This window comes from Thermobia domestica, chromosome 11 (genome assembly GCF_964235325.1).
Source record: "Thermobia domestica chromosome 11, izTheDome1.hap1.1, whole genome shotgun sequence".
NCBI lineage: Eukaryota > Metazoa > Arthropoda > Insecta > Zygentoma > Lepismatidae > Thermobia > Thermobia domestica.
This window is the reverse complement of record NC_137464.1, coordinates 215,504,777-215,532,301: the sequence shown is the minus strand read 5'-3', so window position 1 is coordinate 215,532,301 and position 27,525 is coordinate 215,504,777. Positions and strand designations below refer to the sequence as shown.

Here is a 27,525-nt window from a genome sequence, read left to right as displayed (position 1 = left end):
TTTATCAAGTTTAATATTTTGTTCATGAAAAGTACAATAATCATTAAATACGTTTGCATGTAATGTGTTTAATGGTGGACACTGTTTACTTTCCAAATCAATAACATTAGCTAGTGCAAAAATATTTTTAATCCAAAGTGTTTTTTCTGCACCTTTACAATAAAAGGTTGCATCTTGTTTACAAAGTTGATATATAAGGTTACGTATGTGTGATACAGTATAACCGCATTTATCATTCCAAGTTAATCCGTGTAAGTTTAATGTTAACCATTCAATTTGTTTTTGACATCCTAACGGGAGTACATTGTATTCTACTGGCGATTTTATTAAACAATGCAAATTTACTGTATCATCACACGCAGTTAAACAAAATTCACGTATAATAAATTCATGATTTGAAATCTTAAAACCTTGTATGTCAATAATATATTCATTAACACATGGTGAAATTTTATGTTTACGTTCTAAGAAAAAAGGTATAATTTGTTCAACAAATTCAGTGTTCTTTAAACAATCACGCGCTTTGCGTATAAAGTTTATACTTGAAATTTCACTATGGTGTTCTTCAAACACTTCAAATAAATCAATAAGAGTTATATCGTTGGATAAATATTCTACAGCAAAAGTTCCTACATGATTAAGAAATAAACATTCATGTTCAAGATGCAGCAAGCATTGTTCACAAAAAATATTGTTTAATCGTAAGTATAAACTTATAGTTTTTAAAACACAAACTTCACTAATATTTTCTTCACTACATAATACACATACACTAATATCGGAAAACATTTTGCACAGTATGTTTTCTTAACACACTTCACTATACGCATTCGATCTGTCTTTCTCAAGTAAAATACGCAAAAGATCTTCTCTTGCATTCACATCAATTGTTAGTTCCCCATATGTAATATTAAAATAGTCTCTTGTTACTGGTCCAATAGTGTGTGTTTCTCCATAAATGTTAAACAGTTCGTCCTGTACACGTGGAGTCGTCAGCACATACCAAACACGTAATCGTAAAATATCGTCATCACAGTAAAAGCATTCATGAGTCCAATGAAAAGTATCATTCCAATAACATGCATAGCATATCAAATAATCATTTGGATTCCATTTCACAATACTGTCTCTAATACAGTTCACATCCACGTAGTTAACACAACATTCACACTTCCACCCTAATTCTGCTGAAGCAGGTGAAGGTGGCGGCGTACCCACATTTGATACCAGGCCTTCGTCTGATTCCGCCTCAGAATCCACGTTATCCTCCGAAAACTCGTACACCTCGTCATCGGGTAAATCATTTGTCTCTTCACTATCAGATGATAAACATGGGTAAACTTCTACATTATCATTTTCATATCTTTCTAATTGTGTTTCGTTAAATGATGAATCGGGAGAATTTGGATAGTCCTCTATTTTTACTTTCTTTTTACAAAAAGTATCATTCTCATCGTCTAACTTACACTTCTCAACATTGTCTTCAACAAACTGATTGTTCTCCATCGCTAACAAAACTATACATATAATTTTTAGAAATCAATATTTAAATAAAAAAATCGAATGACGTCACGCGCTCGCGCCCGCACACGCGGGTGTTTTCCGGTCGCGCACACCTCCGCGCACCTTCCCGCGCCCGCCCCGCGCCGCGCCGCGTTTCCGCCATCGGCTGCAAGGTTCTAACATTTTTCTTAAAATTATTATTTTTCATAAACATCCCAACTGCAAACCGTGGTATACATATTATGTTCCCACGCTATCAACATCTGGTACTATTCTTTCTTTCTTATTTACAATTCATCTTTCGCAACAAGCCTTTTCCCACACCAACCCTACAAAATCTTTTAAACACAAACAAGTATATAGCATTGTATGCTTCATTTCTCTTTTATCCTTCTCACCAATTATTCTTTTTAAAAACATACACCTGCATAGCGTTGTATGCTTGATTTCTTTTTACCCTCTATTATCCTTTTTGTATTCTTTAAACATATACCTATATAACGTTGTATGCTTCATTCTCTTTTATCCTTTTGTTTACATACCGTCAAAGAATTCTATACACATTCTCATCACCCCACCTCCAAAACATGTTTTTCTATCGTCTCATATTGTATACTCCTTCCCCCCACTACTACCACCATTCTCTTTTGTCTCTTTTCTTTACGTACACCTGGTGCCTCTCTAATACAAATACAAAGGGATTCTATTGTGTTTTACCTCCCCCAGCTTAGGATAGAAAACAGCAATATACTACTGAGCTCCTGTTCTATTCAGCTAGAAACTAGAAAGGACAGTTGAAAGGTTAAGCACAAAATGAGATAATCGGCAAAACCTAAACAATATATCACAGCATATATTTGATGAGTGCTTTCCTTAATTCTTTGGTTCATGAATCCAAAACATGTATTTTCGTTATATACATATATGCAACTTCAATGGAAAAAACAAAGAAATACGATATAATTACTCATTTTGTAGTAACAATAGAATCCATTTATTCCTTTGTTAGCAACATCTAAAACAAGATTTTCACGTACGACAATATTAGCAATTAAGCATGCAAAAACTTCATCTATGCCTCAAAGTGAATTAACTGAATGGAAATTTTGTAGATTTTCCTAACTGCCTATAAGAAAATACATGAATATTTATGTACGGAATGATGTTGGGTGACGTTAATGAACATTAGTCATTAAAATTTTGAAAGCACGAAACAAACCTTGTTTAGCTGTCTCTGAACCCAAAAATCATAATTATAAGCTATTTTGATATGTGTTCAGTCCTTATCTTAATTATAAAATAGCGTGATTGAATAATTACCTACCATTTTGAGGCTGTAATATTCATACTATTTTTCTCTTATTTAATGGAAAGATGTTCAATCTTAACGTACAGTTAAGACATTTTTATAGAACAGGGGCGGATATAGGACGGACTTCTGGGGGGCGGTGGGTTGTAATACTGCTACTTAGAGCTACTTTTAAGAGCTCCAAACTGTGAGATGGGTTTTATTTATAAATAAAATAAGATTTTTTCTCTTCTGGGGGGGAGATCGCTTCGATTGTCCCCGCTGAATCCGCCCCTGGTATAGAAATACTTATCAGTGTAATGAACGCACTTGGAAAAGCGCAACTTAAGCCTACCAAAGTAATAAGGCGTTTGACCACCTTTCGCCATCAGAACAACTTTGGTGCAACGTAGAATGAAGTCACAGAGTTCTTGAATGGTAGCAAGTGGAATATTACACAATCCCGCCTGCATTGCATGACTCAGTTCCATGAAAGAGAGTGGAGACGGCGGATTTGTGTCTCCAAAACGGATCAGATCCTGAAATATGGGAGCATTTTCATCCCGAAATATGGCGTCATTACCTGGAAACAACATCTGGACCGTATTATTCACATGATGCCGTAAAGTGGCGATATAATCCGGTAAGAATCAGACCCACTGAAAACAGGATACTATGGTGGTGACACTGTGGATAATATGCGTCCGCCACACCTAAACACGGCCCGTGGTTTGAAATAAGGTAAACGATGACCCATTTCCAAACATCAGCAGTCCATGTTGCATTTTCGTGGGACCATTCACGCCGTGCTAAGACTTTATGGTCCCTTATCAGAGATTTGGCCTGACGAATCGACCCCATATCATATAACTTGCAGAGGGCTGTGATTGTCGACACAGGCTGTGGGAAATGTTGCTATTAGAGTTCCTCCGTCACTTGCATCGCAGCCGCACAATGGTCCTAAGTGACAATTCGTTTTAATGCTCGGCGGGACTTGTCACCGAGTATTTTCTTCCAGCCATCCCTAACAAAACATCTTTCAGCCAGTTGGCGCGTACTTGGCTTTTGTCTTTTTACGCTTGCATTCGAAACGCATGCTTTCATACAATCTGCCTTTTGTTGTACTTGCAAGCTATGCTTTAGACCCTTCGCAGAGCGTCATAACATCAATGGTTATTCATTGGCTATTGACTTTACTTGACTTGATATACGCTTGCGTCAAGCTTGAATGGAACATTGAATGCAAGGTTGCCTTCATCTAACTTCGTTGCTGTTATCTAGCTTCCGGCATGCTTGCTCGTTTTCCAATCAAGCTGGATGCAAGTTTGGCCGACTTGCAATTCAAGTTTACAGCAAGCGGTTTGCAAGTTGTCTGTGTTAGTAGGAACTATTTCTCTTTTCATCAATGTCGTTTCGGCGTGAGTTTTGTAGGCTGTCATAATCTTGTGTACTGTCCCTCGTAGCACATCAACATATTTACCATTTTCGTCACGCTTGTGCTACATAACCCGGTGCCAACAATTTGCTCTCTTTGGAAATCAGAGATATTGCCTACTCAGTTCACTGGGTGGTGTCGTTATACTGCTCGTCACACAGTACGGAATTTTTCCTAACACACTACCACCAACAGCCAGGCGCTGCGGTCGCCACTTAAAAGTTGCCAACTCATACATAAGACTTTTCAACCCTTTAGGTGTTTTCATCAAATATATAAGCTTTATGATTTTTGTTGGTTGAAATATTGTACTTCATTTTTAATTTTCCTCATCCAGCTTTTGATAAAATACTATAGAAATTCTTAAGTGTTTCTTTGGGATGACCCTTTCGCCACCCCTATATCATACCTAATTGTGCATCAATGAAGTCTACGGCTGAAAATAGTGAATTCTCTTTTATCCGACTTCAATCCGACATTTTGCTTTCGAATTTTCGCTGTTTTTGCATTTCTCTGAGAAATTTTCGGCTGCCATAGCGCCGAAAGGATGCATTTTTAAATTCAGGTTAGGTCTACACTTTTTGTTCTATTACGTGTGAGGAATCATCCACCAAATTGTCAATGTTATTTCGAAACACCATATACTTACCTAAGAAATTGTAAATGATGCTTTTAGAGGGGTTCTTGATATTTTTAATTTAAAAAAATCAAATAAGCTTCCTGAAGATGGTGCGAAATTGGGACTTCCTTTAAATTTCAAACTTTTTCGTTACATCCCCTTATTCCCCCACACTTCCTTCTTACAAAATAAAAAAAACAAAACAAAGAAAACTTAAATCCTTCGCCGATTGACAAAATACAAAGAACGTAGAATGGTATGTTAAATAAATATTAAGAAAAGTAAATGATTACATATTATATAAAAATGTAATAATTCGGATGCGAATGAGCGTTCATGTTAGCTCGATATGGCGTTTCGAAATAACACCAAAACATTTGGGAGATGATTCCTACCTCTAATAGTACAAAAAGTATAGACCAACCTGGGTATAGAGATGCTTCCTTTCGGCACTGTGACAACCAAAAATTTCTCAGAATATATATAGTTTGTGTATGTTTGTGTGTGTGTTTGTGTTTAGGAAGGAAAGAACGTGTTTCATTCTGTTAGTGAATGTTCGTGACCCTTTCATATCTACAGACGCTAAGCGTAGGTTGTGCGTGGAAGCTGAATGCAATGCTGTGCACGAGCACGAATAAATTTATAACAAGTAATTTGCGCCGAGACACGAACAGCTTTTATCACATACAGACTCACATAAATATTGACAACCATGTTGAAGATTAAGATTGCAGAATCTTATTAGCGATTCAGAAATTTGTTTGGTATTATTTAAACACTGTAAAGAATATTCCAACTCGAAATCTACTTATTTTGCAAGTAAATAAAGCAAATTATATCGAATATATAGGTATCCAAGAAAGTTCATGCAGTTTTTGAGAAGAGTTACTTTATTCGCGTTAGTAAAAATGAAATGAAATCTTTTAAGTTTTATGTTCCACAGTTATGCCGGTTAGGTGATGATGAGGAATGAATGAAATGGTGGAATGAAGAAAGTGGGAGGAAACGGGACAATCCGGAGAAAACCCACGAGCACGGTGTTTGTCCACCACAAAGTCCACACGGCGCGAGCTGGGATCAAACCACTGACCCCAAGCACCGGAGGTGAACGCTCTACCACTGAGTCACAGCGCTTGATTATAATGACTTCCTATGTTTACATTCCGCTCAAACTTTATTCAGTAGAGAGCTGGTCAATGCATCGCATGTTTCCATATCGGTTTTGTAGAAAACGCAATCTTCGAAAGAACATGTCGTTGAAAAGGGAGGTTTTGAAGCCTATTTACTTTATGAGTACAAATTTAAAAACAAATCTGTAGAGAAGAATATGCTCCGCGTTTGTTCAGCCGCTTTTCTTCCGAGACGAGAGCTTTGAAGACAAGCCTCGTGTTGGTAGTCCATCTACCCTCGACAAAGACCAGCTGAAGGAGAAAATCAAGCAGAATCCTCAGCAACCATGCCAGGAGCTTGCATACAGGTTTGGAGTTTCAGACGAAACCATTCGATCACGTCTTCATAACCTTAGAATGACATGGAAGCTAAGCAAGTGGGTTCCTCATGTCCTGTCCGAAGGAAAAAATCTCCAACGGTTGAAATTTGCTTGCCGTTGCTGCCGAACCGTAACAAAGCCTCGTTTCTGGACCAAACCTTGATATGTGGCTAAAAATGGATTATATATGATAACTGGAAGAGGAAAGATCATTTCTCGATTTCTGGTTCGGTCTCATTGACCGTTAAACCTGACATTCATCAAGAGAAGGTAATGCTGTGTTTGGTGCACCAGCGTTGCCATAGTCCACTATGAATATCTATCTAGGGCAATCCAAAAGAGCCAGGTTTACTCGTCACAATTGCAGAGTTTCAGCTGCATTTCTTCAGAAGCAGCCAGCGCTGGTCAACAGAAGAGGAATTCTCCTCTACCACGATCTTGCCAAACCTCATACAGCAAAAGTGACGTAGCAGCGGCTTGCCGTCAAGGGGACTAGGGGACTAGGCTAGTCCCCTGGCATTTTAATTAAAGTATTTTGTGATAAATATGTAAAAAAGAAAACGAAAACATTGTTTATATTTCTCTATTTCCGTAAAATAACACTGTTTCAATTGCTCTCACACAACTTTAGTCCGTGCCCGTGTACTGGGTGTGACAGCGAAGTGAAGTTCGGAAACGCTCGGGTTTAAATCGACTTTTCTCGGAGAAAGAGACAGGGTCCAGCCAGATAATAAGAGCTGAGTGGCAAGACTACTCAGCGTTCACCTCTGGTGCTAGGGGTCCCGGGTTCGATCCCAGCCCCCGCCAAGTGAACTTTGTGGTGGACAAACACCGTGTGCGTAGGTTTTCTCGGGGTTCTCCTGTTTCCTCCCACTTTCTTCATTCCACCATTTCATTCATTACTCATCATCACCGTCTCCTTTAGCCTAACCGGCATAAGCGTGGGACGTAAAACTCAAAGATTTCATTTTTCCATCTGCCAACCAGGGGCCGCGGTGGCTCAGTGGTAGAGCGTTCACCTCTGGTGCTTGGGATCATCACTGTCTCCTTTAGTCTAACCGACATAACCGTGGGACGTAAAACTCAAAAATTTCATTTCATTTCATTTCCATCTGCCAACCAGAATTCGGCTTGTTTGTAACCATCAACTGTCTTTATGAAGCTACCAGAACATTCTCCGCATCCGAAGTAAACCATCTCTTCACCATCCCAGCAAGAATCATCACCAGATACGTCACATGAAGGTGCGACAGTCGCCCTTCGACACATCATTCCACATGCGTTCACTTCAGATGCTCTTTACAGTACACATAGGAGGCAGGGATTCCAAACGGGATTCCGGTACTCCCAACCGTGAATCTGTCAGATACAAGAGAGAGAAAGAGAGAGAGAGAGAGAGAGAGAGAGAGAGAGAGAGAGAGAGAGGGTCCATCCAGCTAGTCTGCATATCTTGTTGTCTAGGCTCTAAGCTCGGGCGTTCTGTCGTAAGCGAATTTAATACTTGTTTGCTTTTTACAGTTAATAGTTTTAATGCAATTAAAGTTACAGTATTAATCTTGACACTATAAGAGATCTAGTGAAGTATGAACTTTTTAGATTATCAATATATTTTGAAAATGACTCGAAGAATAAAGTATGGAAGGGGACTCGTCTGAGAAATCGAATCCCTTGCAGCAAAACGATGGCGCAAACAGTGGTATTACTTCAATTGGTACAGGGAACAGTAGGGGTGGGGATCGGTCGTTTCTGTGTTGTATTTTGAACCAATTATTCATGGTATCATTTATATTCCTTAGTTTTCAAGAAAAACAACAAATAATAACCAGTAGTAGAACAACTCCAAGTATTTCCATTCAGACAAAAATGAAAGATTATATACATAATATCAAAACGGATTAGTTTGCTTCTTCGAAATAGTTAACTGCATGTAAGTCAAGAAACAAACTGTATTGCTGGCCTTGTATTCTGTTCCACACAGAAAAGTATGTGTGGAATAATGATGGTTTTTGTGACATGAACAATTTTCACAAAGCCAAGTTGCGCCACGAAAAATGTTATTCACATCTGTCCACAATAACTAAATCAAAAACTTTCGGGAGAGCCAGAATTGATTTTCAATTGAGTGAGCACAGAAGGTTAGCATAATGCAGAAGTTGATTCAAACCGCGAACTAATGAAACGATTTATTTATGTTTCTTGTTTTATGGCTAAAGAAGAGCTGTCATTTAGAGGACATAACGAACAGGAAGAGTCTGTCAATTAGGGAAACTATGTTGAAGTAACTGAGTTACTTTCTAAGAACGACACTAAATTGACTTGTCGTCTTCACAGCACGGGAGTGTTTAAAGGAACATCAAACAGGATTCAGAATTATATTATTAAATGTGTTGCTGATGTAATTCTGGATAAAATTAAGTCAGAATAAACAATACACTTTTTTTCAGTAATAATGTTGGACAAAACTACGGACATTGCAAAGATCTCTCAACTTTCAATCGTCTTCGGTACGTGAAAGACGACAATATTCATGAAATATTTATTTGTTTTGCAGATGTTAGCAGTGATTGCACTTCGACTGCTCTAAGTGAGCAAGTTTTCCAAGTTTTCTCTCCCTTTACTTGTAAGCAAAATCTTGTAGCACTAGGCTATGATGGAGCTGCCACGTTTTCTGGACATTTGAACGGTTTACAATCTTTTGTGAGATGTTCGAGTGCACTCTCTATACACTGCTATGCTCACAGACTCAATCTCGTTGTTCCACAGTCTGTTAATCACATCAAGGAATGTATTTTTTTTTTTTTAGAACGATAAGTGGCATTCCAAATTTCTTTTCACATTCATCGAAACGCTGTAACACGCTTGCTGAATCAGAAGTAACTAAGCGATTTCCAACAGTTGCCAATATAAAATGGAATTACAATTCTAGAATTGTGAATGCAGTAAATGAAAATCAAATATAACTCTTACGGTGTTCTGAGAACATTGTAGAAGATTCAGATAATTGGGACACCGAAGCTATCATGACTACAAAAAATGTGCGTGTTATCATTGAAGGATTTCGATTTTGCATTTCTACTAAAAGTTTTCTGTCTTATTTTTATGCGTACGGACATACTATTCAACATTCTTCAAAGTAAAATCTTGGGTGTGAAATATTGCACCAAAACAGTACAAGAGATGCTATTTCAACTTAGAAATGCAAGAAACGACTTTGAAGAGACTTATAGAAAAGTAGAATTAGATGACATCAGGAACCTTCTAATAAAAGATGTAAAGTAGATGACTCAACAGATCCAACATATTTGATACTGTGATTGGACAAATTGAGGTGAGATTTCAAGATCTCAGTGAGCTACAATTTCTTTAGTTGTTAGATTCAAAGAAATTTCAGTGTTTCAAATCTCGATTATCTATTTTCTTTTTTTTGACTCTTAAATCAAGTCACGGGAGTTTTTTTTTTTTTAATTTTAACCACTTGCGGAGCGAATTAATGTCGGTTAACAGACTCTTAGATTTTTCAAATAAAATTGTGACTGAAATTATCCATTTCTTGAAAGAAAGAGGCTTGGTAGAAAAAGCGTTTACAGAAACATATAAATTGTGTTGTTTGGTGTCAACAATACTAGTCAGGACCTCCACTGTACATGCACAATCTCTTCGAACCTGTGAGAAAAGTCATTACACGCCAATGCCAAAAAAGTGATCAAAATACTGGGCTGGGAAGTTTTCCCTCATCCACCCTATTCCCCGGACGTCACCACATCGGACTATTACTTGTTTTTAGCCATAGATAACCACCTTCGGGAATAATCGTTTCGAAAACGCTACGATGTTTCAAAGGCTACATCACACTTTTTGGACTTCAGAGAAAAAAAGGCTTTTTCAAAAAGGGCATTTATAAGTTTGTGTCTCGTTGGGAACATGTAATTGAAGCCAATAGTGATTATTTCAAAGAATAAAATGGGTGTTGAAGAGTTTTGTGGGTGTGTTTGATGAGTGATATATTCTTTTAATTTTCATGAATGCAGCGCATATCAATTTCAGTGCGAAATAGTTATTTCAGTGAGAAAAATTCTCCTAAATTTTGCAATCTCAGAAATTGAAAGATACTAAAGGAATAAACAGCACTGTCATGGAGTAATATAAATGTGTGAGGGTGTGTTCAAAAGTTTTCGTTCTGACCAACTTTGAGAAATGATACAAAGAAAACAATGACGTTACTATTCGATATAATCTCTCTTGGGTTCAATAGACTTTTCACATCTTTTGATTAACATGTGTATCCCTGTGGAAAAAAATAATTAGAACTTTTGCATGTAAGATGTCTTATAACGGTGCCTTTCAGTTCATTGTCGTCCGAAAAATTTTTCATTTTGTAGGTTTCTCTTCGATTTTGAGATCTCTTAGGACTAAACCTGGTTTGTAAGGTGCATGCTGAATATCCTCGAAGCCACAATATTTTACTGTAGCGTTTACAATAACAGTTGCATGGGCTGGAGCATTGTCATGCAGTATACAAATAATGCTACACAGCTTTTTCACAGTGACTGATCCAAATGACTGCCTCTAACGAACTGATGTAGCTAAGCATTCAAAACTGATACATTATTTTGTCCATTGATGGCATTGTATGTCACTAGTGACGCCATATTTCAGTGCCTGACCGGAAACTTTTGGAAATACAAAATTGTCTGCTTTACGCATGGCAATCAAACGTTAATTGTTAGCGATCCAGTACGGTCAAACGATCTGGCTCAATTTCCTACAATTGTCTCTCCATTAGGGCGACTAGGTTAATTTGTTAGCTTCCCCTGCAAAGAAGGCGTATTATCACTACGAGAGGCAATCAAAGTTTGACAGTTGGCGATTCATTATGATCCAATGCTGGCTCAATTCCGATTATGTTTTTTTTTTCTCTGTGGGGGCAAACAGGATTAACGTGTGAACTCCGCTCACAAAATATAGGCCTATGTATTACTTCACTACGCGTGGCGATCAAACGATGATTGCTGATGATCAAAAGCAATCAACGAGCTGGCTCAATTTGATTCAATTTTGCTTCCATCGGGCCGATCAGTTAACTTGTTAACCCCCCCCCTTTCATAATTATGTATATTTGGCTACGTCACTACGCATGATGATCAAACGATAATTATTGAAGAGCAAACGACCTGGTCCAATTCCGGTCAATTTTGCTTTCATGGGGTGCAGGGGGGGGGCTATAAGGTTACCAGTAGCAACTGGACCTTGTGGAGATAGCGCGACACCCAGGAGCACTCTTTATAACACATACATGGAAGGGGGGCGTGGTGGCTCAGTGGTAGAGCGTTCACCTCTGGTGCCTGGGGTCCCGGGTTCGATCCCAGCCCCCGCCAAGTGAACTTTGTGGTGGACAAATACCGTGCTCGTGGGTTTTCTCGGGGTTCTCCCGTTTCCTCCCACTTTCTTCATTCCACCATTTCACTCATCTCTCATCATCACCGTCTCCTTTAGCCTAACCGGCATAACCGTGGGACGTAAAACTCAAAGATTTCATTTCATTTTTACATACATGGAAAACATTAGTGCTGAAGATACCACATAGAAAGAAAATTAATGCTCTTATCCCTTAACACACCAAGCGGGGTCCTCTAGGAACCAAAGAGGGTGATATTTGGTGTTACTGCTGTAAATATAAGAACCAATTTATTCTCGATTTTTATATGCGCCCTGCATCCTTTTGGGATATCTGCTACATAATTAGATCAATGATACTTTCGTTAAAAAAAGTGCAAAGAATTAAGTTGAGAAATTAGAATAATACTTGGGGTCCCTAGGAGACCTCAGCTTGGTAAACAATGTTGACGATTTAGGCTTGGTACGTTAAGGGTTATCAGAAAGCCAGTATATATTCCATATTCTTTGTGTGTGGGTCTGTCTTGTCTTCTCTGGAAGACAACCCCACTCATTCTTAATAATGAAGCAGTAATCATGCAATTTGTGCCTAAAATGAGTGCTGACGATACCGCATAGAATGAAAATTAATACTCTTAGCAGAAAGCCGAAAGATAGTCTACACGGAAAATCTCTTATGGCGGAATCATCAAATAAAACAATTGATCCCTCATTTTTATGAGATAAGCAGTCACTAATTTTCTTTGTATGCAGTACTACTGCAGTGTTCGAAGTGGAAAAAAAGCAGAGGTGGTATGTTTTATTACGATTTTGACTCAACATACCGGCTATTTAAATATTTCTTGATCACTGAAAAACCAGAGACGGTATGTCCTCATTACTGAAAAGGGGGCGCGGTGGCTCAGTGGTAGAGCATTCACTTCCGGTGCTTGGGGTCCCTGTTCGATCCCAGTTCGCGCCGTGTGGACTTTGTGGTGGACAAACACCGTGCTCGTGGGTTTTTCGGGGTTCTCCCGTTTCCTCCCACTTTCTTCATTCCACCATTTCACTCATCTCTCATCATCACCGTCTCCTTTAGCCTAACCGGCATAACCGTGGGACGTAAACTTAAAGATTTCATTTCATTTTTCATTACTGAAGAACCAGAGGCGGTATGGCATACCACCGCATACCGTCTCACTTCGATCACTGACTATGTCACTACTTGCCATAGTTTCCAAAATTAGTGCTTCATTATTAAAAGCAGGTAGATCTGTATTCATATGCAGTCCCAACTACAAAGAATGTGGAGTACTGGCTTTCTGGTAAGAGCACTAATTTTCTTTCCATACGGTATCGTCAGCACTCATTTTTGGCGTATATGTTATGATTAATGCTCATGTAGGTGGAGCTGTCTTCACGGAGGAAACAACTGGTCAATTGTGTATTTGTTGTATCTCACCCGTCAGATATTTAATTTTTATATCATACATACGTAATATTTTTCCTTTAAATTAGAGAAAAATAACGGTTCTCTTTTCCTTCTGTGAAACTTTATCTTATCGATCGTAGGTAATATGCGTCTATCAAAGAAACTTCTACTTTTGTTTTACTTGGAAGACAATTTGAAATTAATTTGTTTGTTCAGTAGAAACATTTGAAAGGAGTTATTCTATTCTCCAGAGCGCCATCTGGACAATGCAAACAATACGAAGGCCAAAGAATGAGACGTTCTCCATAACCAAGCGTAGAGTGTAAGCAATAACTAGAGTGAACTGCTTTTATATCGACTAAACAATCGCTTTGTCATTCTGTTATAGATTTTTTTTCTTGTAAGAATATCAAGCCAAGAAGGAAATGGTAACAAGTGAAATCAACAAGACAGTATTTCTTTCAGCGTAATGTACAAACAGCGCTAATCAATTAAGAAGGGTTTTATAGTTTGGTTTGAACAATCCGTGAATTGATATCATCATATCTGCTTATCTATGTGTTAAAGTATAAAAAACTACTACAGAAAGTTAATGGACTAATTGTTTTCACTATGCATCTTCTTACTCTTTTGAACTTTTAGTAAATAACTTAAGACTATATAGAGCTTAAACATTAGAAAGTGAGCCAAATAGTTTCTGCAAAACGACGCGAGATAAACTATTGAGCTACGTTGCCATACTGCAAGAAGCTTGTAGCTGTCATTAAAAAAATCTTGCAACCCTACAATATTTCATGTAAACATAATCTTGAAAGGGACGTGCAATAATATTTTCATCTTGCAAGAAGCCAATCCATGTGCAACTTTCTGAGTCGTCTTGCTTGCTACCTGCTATCGCCCTCCCACTGACAAAGCAAAAACCAGTTTCGCCGCTTCCGAAACGACGGTTTCTTTGGGCCGGGGAGGGGAAGCGCGCCAAAATAAACGTTTCTACGAGTGCCAGATGAGAGAGACATCTTTCTTGCTTTCAGAAAGTTGTAATGTGTAAACAGAAAACAGAAAGATGAAGTTGCAAGATTTTTTAACGGCAACCTAGCTTTAGCTATTTGGATACGTTTTCCTATAATTCAGAATCTGGGGTGCAATTTATACTGTCGTAAATGTCGAGCAATCAAACATGCTGCACAACACGAAGGGTCTTAAAAACAGATTATCAACAGTGGCGAATCCAGACAAGGAAAGGCTCACATTGAAATACACTTCCACGTATTGCCCAAAAAATCACCAACAATTATGAAATCACATGGCCCAACATGTGCGAGTATAATGAGTTCATTTTGAGTTTAACGTTCCTTCTAGCGGCGAGGCTATATGAGACAGGATCTAGTGATTAACGTGGAATCCGAATGAGCTCCCGCCGGAAATTGAACCGAGTCTCCCACGCCAAAGGTGCGTACGCTAACCGCTTAGCTGCGAAGGAGCTCTGTACGAGAGAGTTACACTTGTGGTAGTATTTTTGCTGGAACATTGTTGCCAGAATGCGCTATTTTATTTTAAACATTTTTTTTGAATAAGTAAAAAATAACCTTTACAACTGTCAACGGTGCAAAACAACATGAAGTTGTTGTCCTAACCGATAGATATTGATGCCTAATAAACATTTATATTAACAATCACCACGATTAATTCTTTTTCTCTATTCCTTGCAATTGATAATAACCAATTATAAAATTTCTAGCTTAGAAAAATTAGAAAACTTGAGTATTGAAAACAAATTGATTACAGAGGCTTTACTCATACTCAAAATTTGCTGATAGTATTCAGTGATCATATTAAACATAGACTTGAAATAAAAATCCTATGTATTATTTTTTTTATTTTTATTTCTTAATTCTTTGTTTCCAGCTATTCTGCTATTAAACAAGTATGTATTTAATTTATGCTTCCAGGACCGAGTATACGAACTGACAACCCGGAATTTGGTGAAGGATGTGCTTCAAGGGTATAATGCAACTGTATTTGCATATGGAGCCACTGGTGCTGGGAAGACCTACACGATGGTTGGAACTCCTCAACAACCAGGGATTATGGTTCGAGCCCTCAACGATCTCTTCCGAGCAGTTAAGAGTGTCAATGATGGGAGCCAATACAAAGTAAGCTCATGAAATTAAAAAAAAGAATCGTAACTTATTGTATAAAATGGTTCATTCTCTTTTGAAAGTTGAAAACTAGCTTTCCTTAATTTGTTATACAATGATTTCAGAGGTGCATTTTAAGGCAAAAGTCTCAATATTAATAAGATTCAAATGAGAAATATTAAGTCCAAATAACTCTCCTCCATTCTGTTTTGAAAGTTCAAATTACCATTATTAAGTTATGTATATGCAATTTGATGTATCATATTTTCGTTTCAAGACTATATGCATTCTGAGCCGAGCTAAGGATCTGGTATGACTTTTAACGGAACTAATCAGTCACTATATTCAGAAATTACAATAGACATATATGTAAAGAAAATTATTATGAATGCATGAGTTATTATTATTAGATCATAACTTTTGAACAAATCTTCCAGGACCTCAAACTTTCGCTTGAGTTATAGGAGAATACGTGAAGTGCGTCTACTCCTGCCGTCGAAACTTAGATATTCCACCTATATATTTAGCATCTCAAAGGAAGTATCAACCCTTCTCTTCTATAAGTCATATTGAATCCGTGCGAGTGAATAACATATTCCCAATCTGTGACCCTCTTATCATATCAAATTTCCTACCTTACGAGCCCAAAACAAACATGCAGTAATAAGGAAATTTTCGCCCTTGTGTCTTTATAAGTAGAATTATCCCAAATTTGGTCGGAAGTGCAGCAAGCAATGATCAGTCGTCATTACTAGAAATTATTATGGTCTACAGAGTAGTTCTTGTCTGATGAACATTCCACTCAGGAACGTACTCTGTAACGAAATAAGTAAATGATTTTTTATTATTATTTAAATACTGTCGAGTTCTCATCACTAAAAACTTACTCCTCTGTGTGTATACATATATTAATTTTCACAATACTTTTATTAATGTTACTTTTCAGTGCGTTTGTTTAATCTTTAGAGTCAAATTTTGAGACTCGTATTTCACGTATTCCGTACTGACTAGACCTCTGAAATTTTGAACAGATGCTTAAACCATAGACAATACAACAGTTTCACGTAATTCTCGCTATAGCTTAATATTTTACTAGGAAACTAAATATTTAGAACTATTGAGCGAATACTGCTTATACAACCCGAAGCTCACAGATGTGTTGTTGGTTGCATATATTCAAGATATATTTACTTCATATCAAGTTTGAGCGTTCAATTTTTTTAACTGACTTCAAGGTTCTCAGTTTGACCTGTATGTGTGTATGTATGTATGTTTATAGGTACGTTCGTAATTACATCGACAACCGTTGGTCATATTTCGATACGGTTTTCACTAATCGAATTAGCTATTTCCAAGGAAGGTTCTTTCATATAAAATATTTTGAAATTTTAATACTTAATTAATTAATTACTAAAAAATTCAGTAGCAATACAGATTTTGGGTTCTAGGCATGAAAACGTTATCAGACATATATGACATTATATTTGCCTTGAAGGGTTGAATCCATTGCAGTCACTTCCAGACATGTCTGGATTACAGACACACTTTGGTTTAAGTGTGAGAACGTTATCAAATACACACATACTCATATATTACATTCGTCTTGAAGGGAATTCCGAATAATTCATCAAGTAAATTACATTTACAGCATAATTTGTTATTTTGGCAGCAGTGCAGTACGGAGAGGCAGGGTAAATATATAAAGGAGTTTATTCTACCGACAGACTGGGTAAATATACAAAAGAGTTTAGGGTACGGACAGACAGGGTAAATATATAAAGGAGTTTAGGCTACGGAGATACAGGGTAAATATATAAAGGAGTTCAGGCTACGGACATACAGGGTAAATGCATACAGGAGTTTAGGCTACGGCTGACAGGGTAAATATATAAAAGAATTTAGACTACGGACAGACAAGGTAAATATATATAAGAGTTTAGGCTAGGGACAGACTGGGTAAATATATCAGGGAGTTTTGGTAAACCAAAAATCATTTAAAAACATTGTTTTTAAAAGTTTCTTTTACGGTTATTATTATGATATTAACAACTTTTAACTGCAGTCCGTATTGACAAAATGTGGAGACCCAAATATCAGACCCCTGTTGTTCTTTCCATGACATGTACTATTTAACACGCATGATAGTCGAGAAGGGTTGATAGAATCTCATTTCAGGAGAACGTACTATAATTACGCGTATATTGGAAAGCCCCAGACAGAATGCGTGCAATGTTCTCACTACAATAACAAGGTCTGCAGTGCATATACCACAATCTTCTCATACAATTTCTGTTTACTCGTAAGTCTTGAATCAATATATAGTGTATAATGCTACAGTATAAATTACGAAATTGTCACGCACGAATAAATAAGTTTAGTATGTGTAGAAAATTATCGATTTCTTTTCTAATTTTTCTTTCCTCTTTATTTCTTTGCTAATACACAAGTGTATTCTGTCACATATTTCACTACATAAAAAAAACATATTAAATTATTTCTATGCTATCTCAGTATACTGTATATTATCAGCGACTACATTTTTTCCCCTTAAGGGCAGAGTCACGGAAGGAAAAGCCTTTTAAATATTATGAAGTTTCCCTTTCACGAATAGGTTTAGACCTGAAGTATCTACCGTCCATATTATTGTCTCTTTTTTCGTTATGAATTGTTATAAATAAATGAGTTGACAGTTCATTCTTGTATGGCAAACTATGTTCATACTTTTAACAGCCAAGGAAACCATGGACACTGAATTACAACAGCGGAAAGAGATTTTTATCCACGATGACAGTTAAAAAACTATATATATATATATATATATATATATATATATATATATATATATATATATATATATATATATAGAGAGAGAGAGAGAGAGAGAGAGAGAGATGGGGCAGGGAGAGGGAGAGAGAGGGCCGGATCCAGGATTTTCTGAGGGGGTGCACCAAATAAGTGTCAGTACTTTTGAATTAAATTGAGTTTTTTAAATGCCTTTAGGCATCTGTGGTGTGAATGAGTAATTGCCCTGGAAATGCTAAGTGTCTGCTCTCCGTGAATCCCTTTCCTTCTACCTTCAGAAAATTGACTGAAACTATTGATTTTTTGCAAAACTCACTACTAGCTTCTCACTTTAGATAGTGTATATTTACAACGAAGGGGGTGCATGTGCACCTTTGCACTCCTGTAAATCCGCTCCTGTACACACACACACACACACACACACACACACACATATATATATATATATATATATATATATATATATATATATATATATATATATATATATATATATATATATATATATATCCAGGGTGTCCATAAAGTCCTTTGCCACCCCTAAAACTCGGAAACGGTGAAATACTCGGATTACGTGGTACTTTTGAAAGGATGAAATACGTGTTTCTCAGTTTAGATATCTGTTAAGCAATTTCAGATTTCAATTTCAGACTTGTCAATGCAAACTGCAGTAACATTTTGACCTATCGTCATTTTGTACAGGTTTACTATACAGCATCGAAACTTATTCCATTTTCTTTCTTTTCAAAATAGCTTTCAAACGATATACTACTTGAGCCCCTTGCCATTTGAAAATTTTGAGTTGGACTCCGTCTGGGACCTTCCAAGGAACCCTGGGGCAACTTCGTTTTCCTCTATATGTGGTACCTTTGAAATGATGGCATACATGTTTTTCAGTTTTGATATCTGTTGAGCCATTTCAGATTTCTAGGAGTGCCAAAAACTTTTCAGTGCAAACTGTATTAACATTTTGACCTGTCGCCATTTTGTACAGATTTACTATAGAGTATCGAAACTTAAACCATCGTCTTTCTTTTGAAAACAGCTTTCAAACGACATACTACTTGACCCCCTTGCCATTTGAAAATTTTGAGCTGGACACCGTCTGGTACCCTCCGAGGGACCCTGGGGCAACTTTGTTTCCCTCAATACGTGGTACTTTTGAAATGATAAAATACGTGTTTTCTCGTTTTGACATATATTTAACCGTTTCCGAGTTTTAGTGGTAACAAAGGACTTTATGGACACCCTATAATATATATATATATATATATATTATTTCTATACCTTCTGTAAGAAATTTTTATTACATTTTCATTAAAGTTTTTTTTAAATAAAACATTTTCAATGTTTGAAAGAAACAAAGAGCATTTTGAGTCTAATTATGTCATCATTTGGGTGAGTTAGAGGTATATAAGTTACAGTTTCCTTTTTCTTCTTACAGAAATTAACGTCAAAGGTACTGTAATAAATTCGGGAAAAAACGTCTGTTTCGTCTATCACTACTATCACTATTATTTCCAATACCTATTGGCAGTTGAATGAAGCTCTGACTTACGTTTTCTGTTAACAGATTGACTTATTTAGATCTGGTTTCTTTGTCTAAGTATATCTTTTTTAGAAAATTGACTTAGACCTCTGCAATTTTAATGCTTCTATTTAAGACATGTTAAACATAAATGACTAATTTAACTTATTGTAAAACTTAAACTTCAGCAGTATGTGTCTTACTGTTAGAATTAAGTGCACCACTGTTACGAGTATGTGTGTCATTGTTAAATATATGCTTGTCACCCGTAAGAGAAGAAAAATAAGGCATAGAAGACGGAATCTGTCAGCTTATAGTGCATTTTTAACTACACAGTAAAGTAAATAAATTAATAAACAATCCGTTCTAATAGAGTAAAAAGTATCAGTTATAGCTTCATAGCACCCATAAAAATTTTTCGTTTTTCTTGGTTCTCTTGAAAACTCGAATTTACTATCAAAGTAGGTCATTTTGTTCAGCTACGTGCTATCTATTTATTGCTATGTAAGTCCCACCTTCGCACAATACTTATTCATACTTAAAGAAAATATAATTATAGTTTAAGAGTTAATGATAATTTCGTGTGCTATATCTTATTGTTTCTCTTCTTTTCATGGAAGCTTCTCAGCTGCGGCAAGTGACCTGCCAATAAAGGCAGAATACCTATGATGATGATGATGATATCTTATTGTATATATATATATATATATATATATATATATATATATATATATATATATATATATATGTATGTATGTATTTGCAAAACTGTTCCCTTGCCAGTGTCATAATAACAACGTTAATGAGGGTTCACTTTAGTATCAGTTTCTCTTAACTATGAGCCATGGTTATCGTATACATTTTTAAGTTTGCAAAATAAATAAATTTAGTCGCTATCTTTAAAATTAAGCATGAGGACACAATGAGATCTGTTAATTGGTATATCAGCTGACCCTGCGCTCTCTATACAGCGCATCATTCATATATGAGCATGAATCTCCCCGTCACCCCTCACAACATCTGTACATGTCCCGTTACAGACACGAGTGAAAGACGTCTTGATAAAAATTTGCAAGGGATACCATAAAGGGGAGATTTTTTAAGATTATTTTTTCAATGTCTGGAACCGTTTGCAAGATTTGAGCCTATTTTCGGTTGGAGTTTCTAATTCATGTATGATCAGTGTTTTCTTTTTTCTTGCATGCAGCATGTAATAATCAAATACATTACACACAAAATTAATTATAATGTCAGTGATATATAGTGTTCATTAGACAAATCACTCCAAACAATAAAGATTCATCTTAGACTGCAAAAACGGTTATGCTTCGTTTTTCATTATCATTTGGTCATGAAACAAACGCCTGAGAGGTATACAAATCCTATGTATAAATGTGTGGTGTTGGAATTATAACTCATAGGATATGATGCTTTACTTTTTTAAAAAAAAAATTCAACATTTCCAGTGTACCTCTAAAAATGTAATAAAGAAATAACGGCAATTTTTTATATTGAATTAGAACTGGACAATGTATATACACAAAATTTGGAATCGACCAGCGAAAACGGCACGTTTCTAGCACTTGTGGTTTTCGAGATCTCATTATCGAAAGGATTGGAGACAAACATATAAACTTTTCTTGACCAAAAACATATAAACTTAGCATTTTAATATATAGAAATGTCTCATCTTTAAACATTTTTTTATTTCTTTGTACCGTCATTGATATTGTAGAACGGTATTAGACGCGCACTCAGAAATTTTTGTTGGGAGGTGTTCAAGGTTTGTGGGAAGTCCAATATTACAAGCCACTACGTTTATGTAGTATTGAACGGGTATTATTGTGCACTCGAAAAGACGACAAATAATTGTAAAATACTTCCACCTATATTTGCAGGGAGAAAATGATAGAGCTAGAGTGTTATAAGAAAAAGAGTATAGTTGAAGTGTAAAATCAAATTTTCATGCTACATCAATCATTTATGGTTTTATTGAGAAAGTATACAAATGTATGTTGGGTTAGGAAATTCTTTGGGGGAGGGCGAACCCGATGAACCCCACAATAAGTGTGCCCCTGACCAGGGGTGCCCACAGAGGGGGCCTATGACGCAAACTGCGTCATTGAAATATTTGGGGGGTTAAAATCTATATAAATATGTTCGAGGAGGTGTAAAAATAAATCGAAAAGAAGATTTTTTCATGGAAGAACACTTACGGATAGACAATTGAGGGGGGTTGCGTCATGGACATACGGGGGGTGGGCACCACTGAGGCCCCCTGACCAGAGCACGATTAAGGGAGGGGCTTAGGGGGGCTATAGCCCCGGACCTCTGGGTGGACAACGGCCTCCGCTCTTATCAAAATCTCAACTGGCTTTCTAGAAAGAATCATAAAGATACAATCATCATCAGAAAATAAAATATGACCAAAAATATGAAACATATTCTCTTAACTTTGCTATTGTAGTGTCACAGAAATGTATTTGGTGAACTCAGCAGGGGCCACAGTTGTTTCAACACCACAATATTCTATTATTTTTAACTGTGTACGTTGCAATTGTCTTCGAAGTACTGATGGCTCCCTTTAACTTCAATAAATATTAAAAAATAATCCATACTAAATGATTAGTAAATACACTTTGGTAGAATTGGTGGCGACAGGTGATGGTAACAATTATTTGATTTGTCTTCATGTGCAGTTGACTAAATAGAGACAAAAAGAGTGTTATAGGCTTATATTAAATGAACTTTTGTAGTGCATATGACGAAATGAAAAGTACACAATACTGTGTAGTACTGTATTGACAATAACGGCAATAAAATAAAAGAGAATATGTCAATCAAGTTCAAGAAAATAATTAAAAATAACAGTGTTTGCAGTATTTTAAGAGGGAATGAAACAAAAGCCATTTCCAAAATGAAACCATGAACAATATGCAGATGCACATGAATTTACTTCGATTTTCTATCTATCTTTTCAATAGAATGTAGGCAGACACGAATATCGAAACAATAAGATGAATTGATTGTCATCTCTGTACTGTTTGTATTTCATCTATATATTGTTGCACAATTCGAACATATTCAAGTGAAAAAAAATAGTTTCAGTAATGTCAATATTCTCTTCCGTTTTAATTTATCAGATTGTATTAAATTAAATTCGTTAAAAATGGGACGATAGACAACCTTGGCATGATTCTGTGGATTCGACCTTTTTCTCATAACTTTTTTTTTTAAATGAAAAAATTAAAGACAATTTTGCACTTCTAATATGCTATATCAAACAGTACACAATGAATTTGAATTTGGGTGTAGGAGCATATATACAGAGGTTCTTCAGTCTACATTTGGCCAAATTCGACTTACCTAAAAATTTAGAAGAATCCATGGCGCCAGGTCCGTAAATGCTCGATGTGTTTCCCTTGGTTCCTAATAATAGCCCGACAGCGTAATTTCCACTGTAATAGGCTTCTCTGAAGAACTGAGAGGGGAATCTTGTCCCATTCCCTTTGCACAGTTTTCCAAAGTCCTTCCACAATTGTCACACGCCGTTTTCCCAAAGCCCGCTTCAGCAATTCAAATTCACAATAGTCTATAGGACTTGCATCTGGAGATTTAACAGCTACCTCATTGAAAAGTATCACCTGTATACCGCTTCCCTCCTCCATTTCCCTGTAGAATGTGAGGGACAATCGTGAGGTATGTGATGAGGCCTTGTCCATGTGAATTCGCACCAGATTGGCATCATTTCCGTACATTGTTGGAATCTCATGCTCCTAAATCGGCCGCATGATCTGCTCCTGAAAATACTGCGAATTTATTTTGCAGTTCTTCGCCACCCTACGAATCTTCAATTTACTTCGGTAACAGTAGCCAGTAACGACCATGAACCCTTTTGGGAAGGATTCTTTACAGACACGGACTTACCTTCTAAAGTTCTTGGCGCCTTTCTCTCGGTACATGATGGCTCTCGGTTTGCCGCAGTCGGAAAGGTAAATCCATGCTTCATCGAGCGTTACGACGTACAGCCACCTTTGTTTTACCAGATGGCGTTCGTACAGCTTCCGGGCGTTACACTTTCGTTCCTTTTGGTGGGCATCCGTGAAAAAATGGCCGCGAGCTTTCATGACTTTTTCCAGCTTGAGTTGATGTTGTAACGTCCGGCTCACAGTCCCCAAAGACACGTCAAGACGATTAGCCATACACCTTTGTGTTGGCGGATTTTCTTGCATTGCCATTTGCAAAGTTTCCTCTGCATGGTGGAGGTGACCTTGGTGCATTCCCGCTTCCTAGGCAACTTCGTTGGTGATCCAAATGGTGGAGCTTCGTTGCCCTTGTACTTTTTAATAACATTTTTAATTCCACTTAAACTGATGTTGCAACCATTCTTCTTGCACTGTTTTCTAATGACAGAAACACTAAAGTGGGCGTCAAAAAGAGCTGCAACATAGCCTTCCCAAAATCGGCTTAGTTTGGGCGGCATTTTGGTCACAGAGTGGAAACCCACACACTTGGAAACAAATTTAACACAACACTCACAACAATGGTCCTGTTTTGTGCGTTATTATCCTCCGCACGGAAAACAACTCCGTTCCCAGGAAGCCACTGCACAACACTGCAGGACGCCACGAGCCAGGTCGGGTGAGTCCATTCTGCCCGGGAGAGAGAAGGAACGAAATCGGCCAAACGTAGGCTGAACAACCTCTGTATATATATATTTAAATATCCCCATTTGTTACCAGGATATAATTTTATTGTACTATAAATTATTAGAAATAAATGAGTTATCTAGTTAATGAAAATAAATTAAATAACACCTTATTACAGGTAACGTCAAAATTTTATTGGGTTAGATCAGATGTTCTTATCGTGGCATACTTTGTGAATACGCCAGTAAAGTCTTGATGTTGAATTGCCTTTGTCTGAGTGTTCTATCCGAAGTCATATTCTTCAACATTTAGCGTCAGTAATGGGATACAAAGCCAGGAGATCAGTGATAAGGTGGCCAGTTTCTTTCCCTACAGTTTACAAAGATTGGAACTGGGATGGTTTGAAAGTTAAGGAACTGGGATGGTGAAATAGACTGAGAATTAGGATACAATAATTGTTACACTACCTAGATATTTATTTGCGTATGGCAATTAATACTCTTCCGATATAAGTTGTTTTGTTATTTAACAGTGTCAAGACATAAGATTCTTGAGTTGAGTTGATTTTAGTTTAGCGTCCCGTTCAGCAGTGAGGCTATATGAGACGTGGACCTACTGATTAACGTGGAATCCGAACCACATGAGCTCCCGCCGGAAACACATAAGATTCTTGACAGGAGTCTGGTTGTTTAAGATAAAAAAAAATATTTGTTTATTTATTTTATTATTTCAACATTCTTAAACTACTAACATTATGTTATTACCTATCTATACAAGACAGGATGCGAAATCATAACAATTGAAGTTGGGGGAAGACAGAGGTGTACTACTACTACTACTACTACTACTACTACTACTACTACTACTACTACTACTACTACTAATAATAATAATAATAATAATAATAATAATAATAATAATAATACTTCACACATAGAGAGTTCACCTATTTGATCATTCATAACCCAATAAACTATGTAAGATTAAGGATACCGTTAGCCACTAGTTCACCCATGAATTAGGCTTAACATGTGAAATATATGTTAATTCCCCCACTTATTAGCTCCAGAAATATTAAGCGGGGGAATTCCCCCTCGTGCCAACCCCGAATTTCGCATCCTGATGTAAGAAATACGCCCCGCTGACTACATGAACAATTCCAGGCCAAAAGTACGTAGAAACTGTGTACCACTAACCTAGATAACAGTTTATGGATTATTTCAATCCGCATGCGACGTTGTCTACCGGGAACAATTTTGATAGTCTGTGTATCTGAAAATATTTTGTATCTTCGGTTGAATTGATTTAAAGTAATCTTTCAACACGGCAGCTTCCGATCCATCCACCCTGATGATTAAGTACTGGATTAAGCATAAAAAATAAATGAAGAGAGCAGTAAAGTTCTTAAGGCTGAACTACACGCTCCGTCTTGGCAACGATTTAACTGCGCAGTTTTAAGACGTTGCAAGCAAACCGTAGCGTGTAGACGGGAAATTTGTACAGTTTTCCGAACTGAACGAAGACGGAATACGGAGCTAAAAGACTGAGCAAATTAGCACAAACATCTGCAACGTGTTCAGACAAGTCGTAGCGTGTAGACGGTCACTGCCATATTCAGTTCAGGCATTTGTTCCGTTTTCGTAACAATTGGAAAGCGATGGCTGATCTTCGGCAGTGTTCCAGACAATTTCTCACGGAGTTTATAGAATTGTAGCTTTCCATGCGTGTGGCGTGTTAAGTCAAAAGAATATAGCGAGCGGGACAAAATTCGTCAAAATTCGAACCAGGGGAATCTCAAGGGGGCGTTTACCGGAACATGTAAAAGTAGTAGAAAATGACCGATATTAGAGTCGAATTCATAGTTTTACCGGTCGCTGAAATCAATGGTGAAACTCAGATCGCATTAACTTCCAAATTCACGCTATTCGGCTCCGGGGTGGGTGGTTGAGATTCCGAGACATATAAAAGTAATCCAAAATGACCGATATTAGTGTCAAATCCATAGTTTTCGCGGTCGCTGAAATCAATGGTGACACTTCCATTAGCGATGACTTGCAAATTTAGTTACAATTATATGCGGGCCGGGAGTCATCAAGGTACCAAGACATGGAAAAAATAGCCCAAAATGACCGTTATTAGTATCAAATCCATAGTTTTCGCGGTCTCTGAGATCAATGGTGATACACCCACAGGCGTTGACTTCCAAATACAGCCCCCTGCGAAGTATGGGATTCAACTACTAATTAAATAAAGCGTTTTGGGCCTCATAAGTCCCCCTTTAGTTGTAGTAAGGTGCTATTCACGAAATACGGTAACTAGGCTCTGTTACATTACAGTGTTTTCGTAATAAATTTTGTTTTGCTCCGAAACAATTTTGGTATTTCGTCATTGAGGGGTATTCTGTTTGCCAACGTCGCGTGTTTACGACGTCAAATTATATTTCTCTTGACAAGACAGAGCGCAAACGTTGACCACAGCAACACTTGCTCCATGTTGGCTTTCGAAAAACTGAGTGGCAAAGACGGAGCAAAAGACTGTGCTTTGTAGACACACACGAATTGCAACGTTTTGCTTGCAACGTCTTAAAACTGCGCAGGTAAATCGTTGCCAAGACAAAGCGTGTAGACCAGCCTTTAAGCAAGGAATAATAGTCTACATATTACGTAAGGGAAATTGTATTTTTAGGTTTTCTGGACAATTCTTCATGCTACCAGCGGTCACTATGGAAACATATAGGGCCTGACCCAAAATAACTAGAGTCATGTGTTCCCTCCGACTCGACTCGGACGGCTGGAGTGGAGGCGATTTGTGGCGAGAAAGGTGGGGTCTTGGGAAAACAACGCCAGCCATGTCAGTTGCCCGCACGCCGTTACAATCTGAAGATCGCTCCTAGATTGAACCCCTGTTCGACTTCATGTCACGATTTCACGGAGCATCAATGTGCAATCAAATTTTGTGTTAGGCTCAGAAAATCGGGTTCGGAAACCATGACAATGACTAAGAATACTTGCGGGAATGAAGCAATGTCCCAAGGAATGATTTTTCGCTGGCACAAGATGTTCCGGGACGGCAGAGAGGATGTTGGCAACGTAGAACGTCCTAGACATACGTCAGCGATATAGTGTAACGAAAATGTGCAAAATGTGAGAGACACGATCAGTTCCGATCAATGCCTGAGTGCCAGACTGTTAGCAGAAGAGTGGAATATTCCGACAACCACATAACATCGCGTTCTTACAGAAGATTAAGCCATGAGAAAAGTATGCCCA

General features: G+C 37.3%; 1 protein-coding gene across 2 annotated transcripts in view; it reads left to right on the top strand.

Annotated features, from left to right (window-relative positions):
- The window catches only part of LOC145663741 (kinesin-like protein KIF19), a 278,291-nt gene that overhangs the window by 94,618 nt on the left and 156,148 nt on the right, over window positions 1-27,525 (top strand). For both annotated transcript variants that reach the window (XM_081729824.1, XM_081729825.1), the window contains exon 4: window positions 15,089-15,292. In XM_081729824.1, coding sequence (XP_081585950.1) covers window positions 15,089-15,292 — 204 coding nt within the window. The remainder of the gene's footprint in view (window positions 1-15,088; window positions 15,293-27,525) is intronic.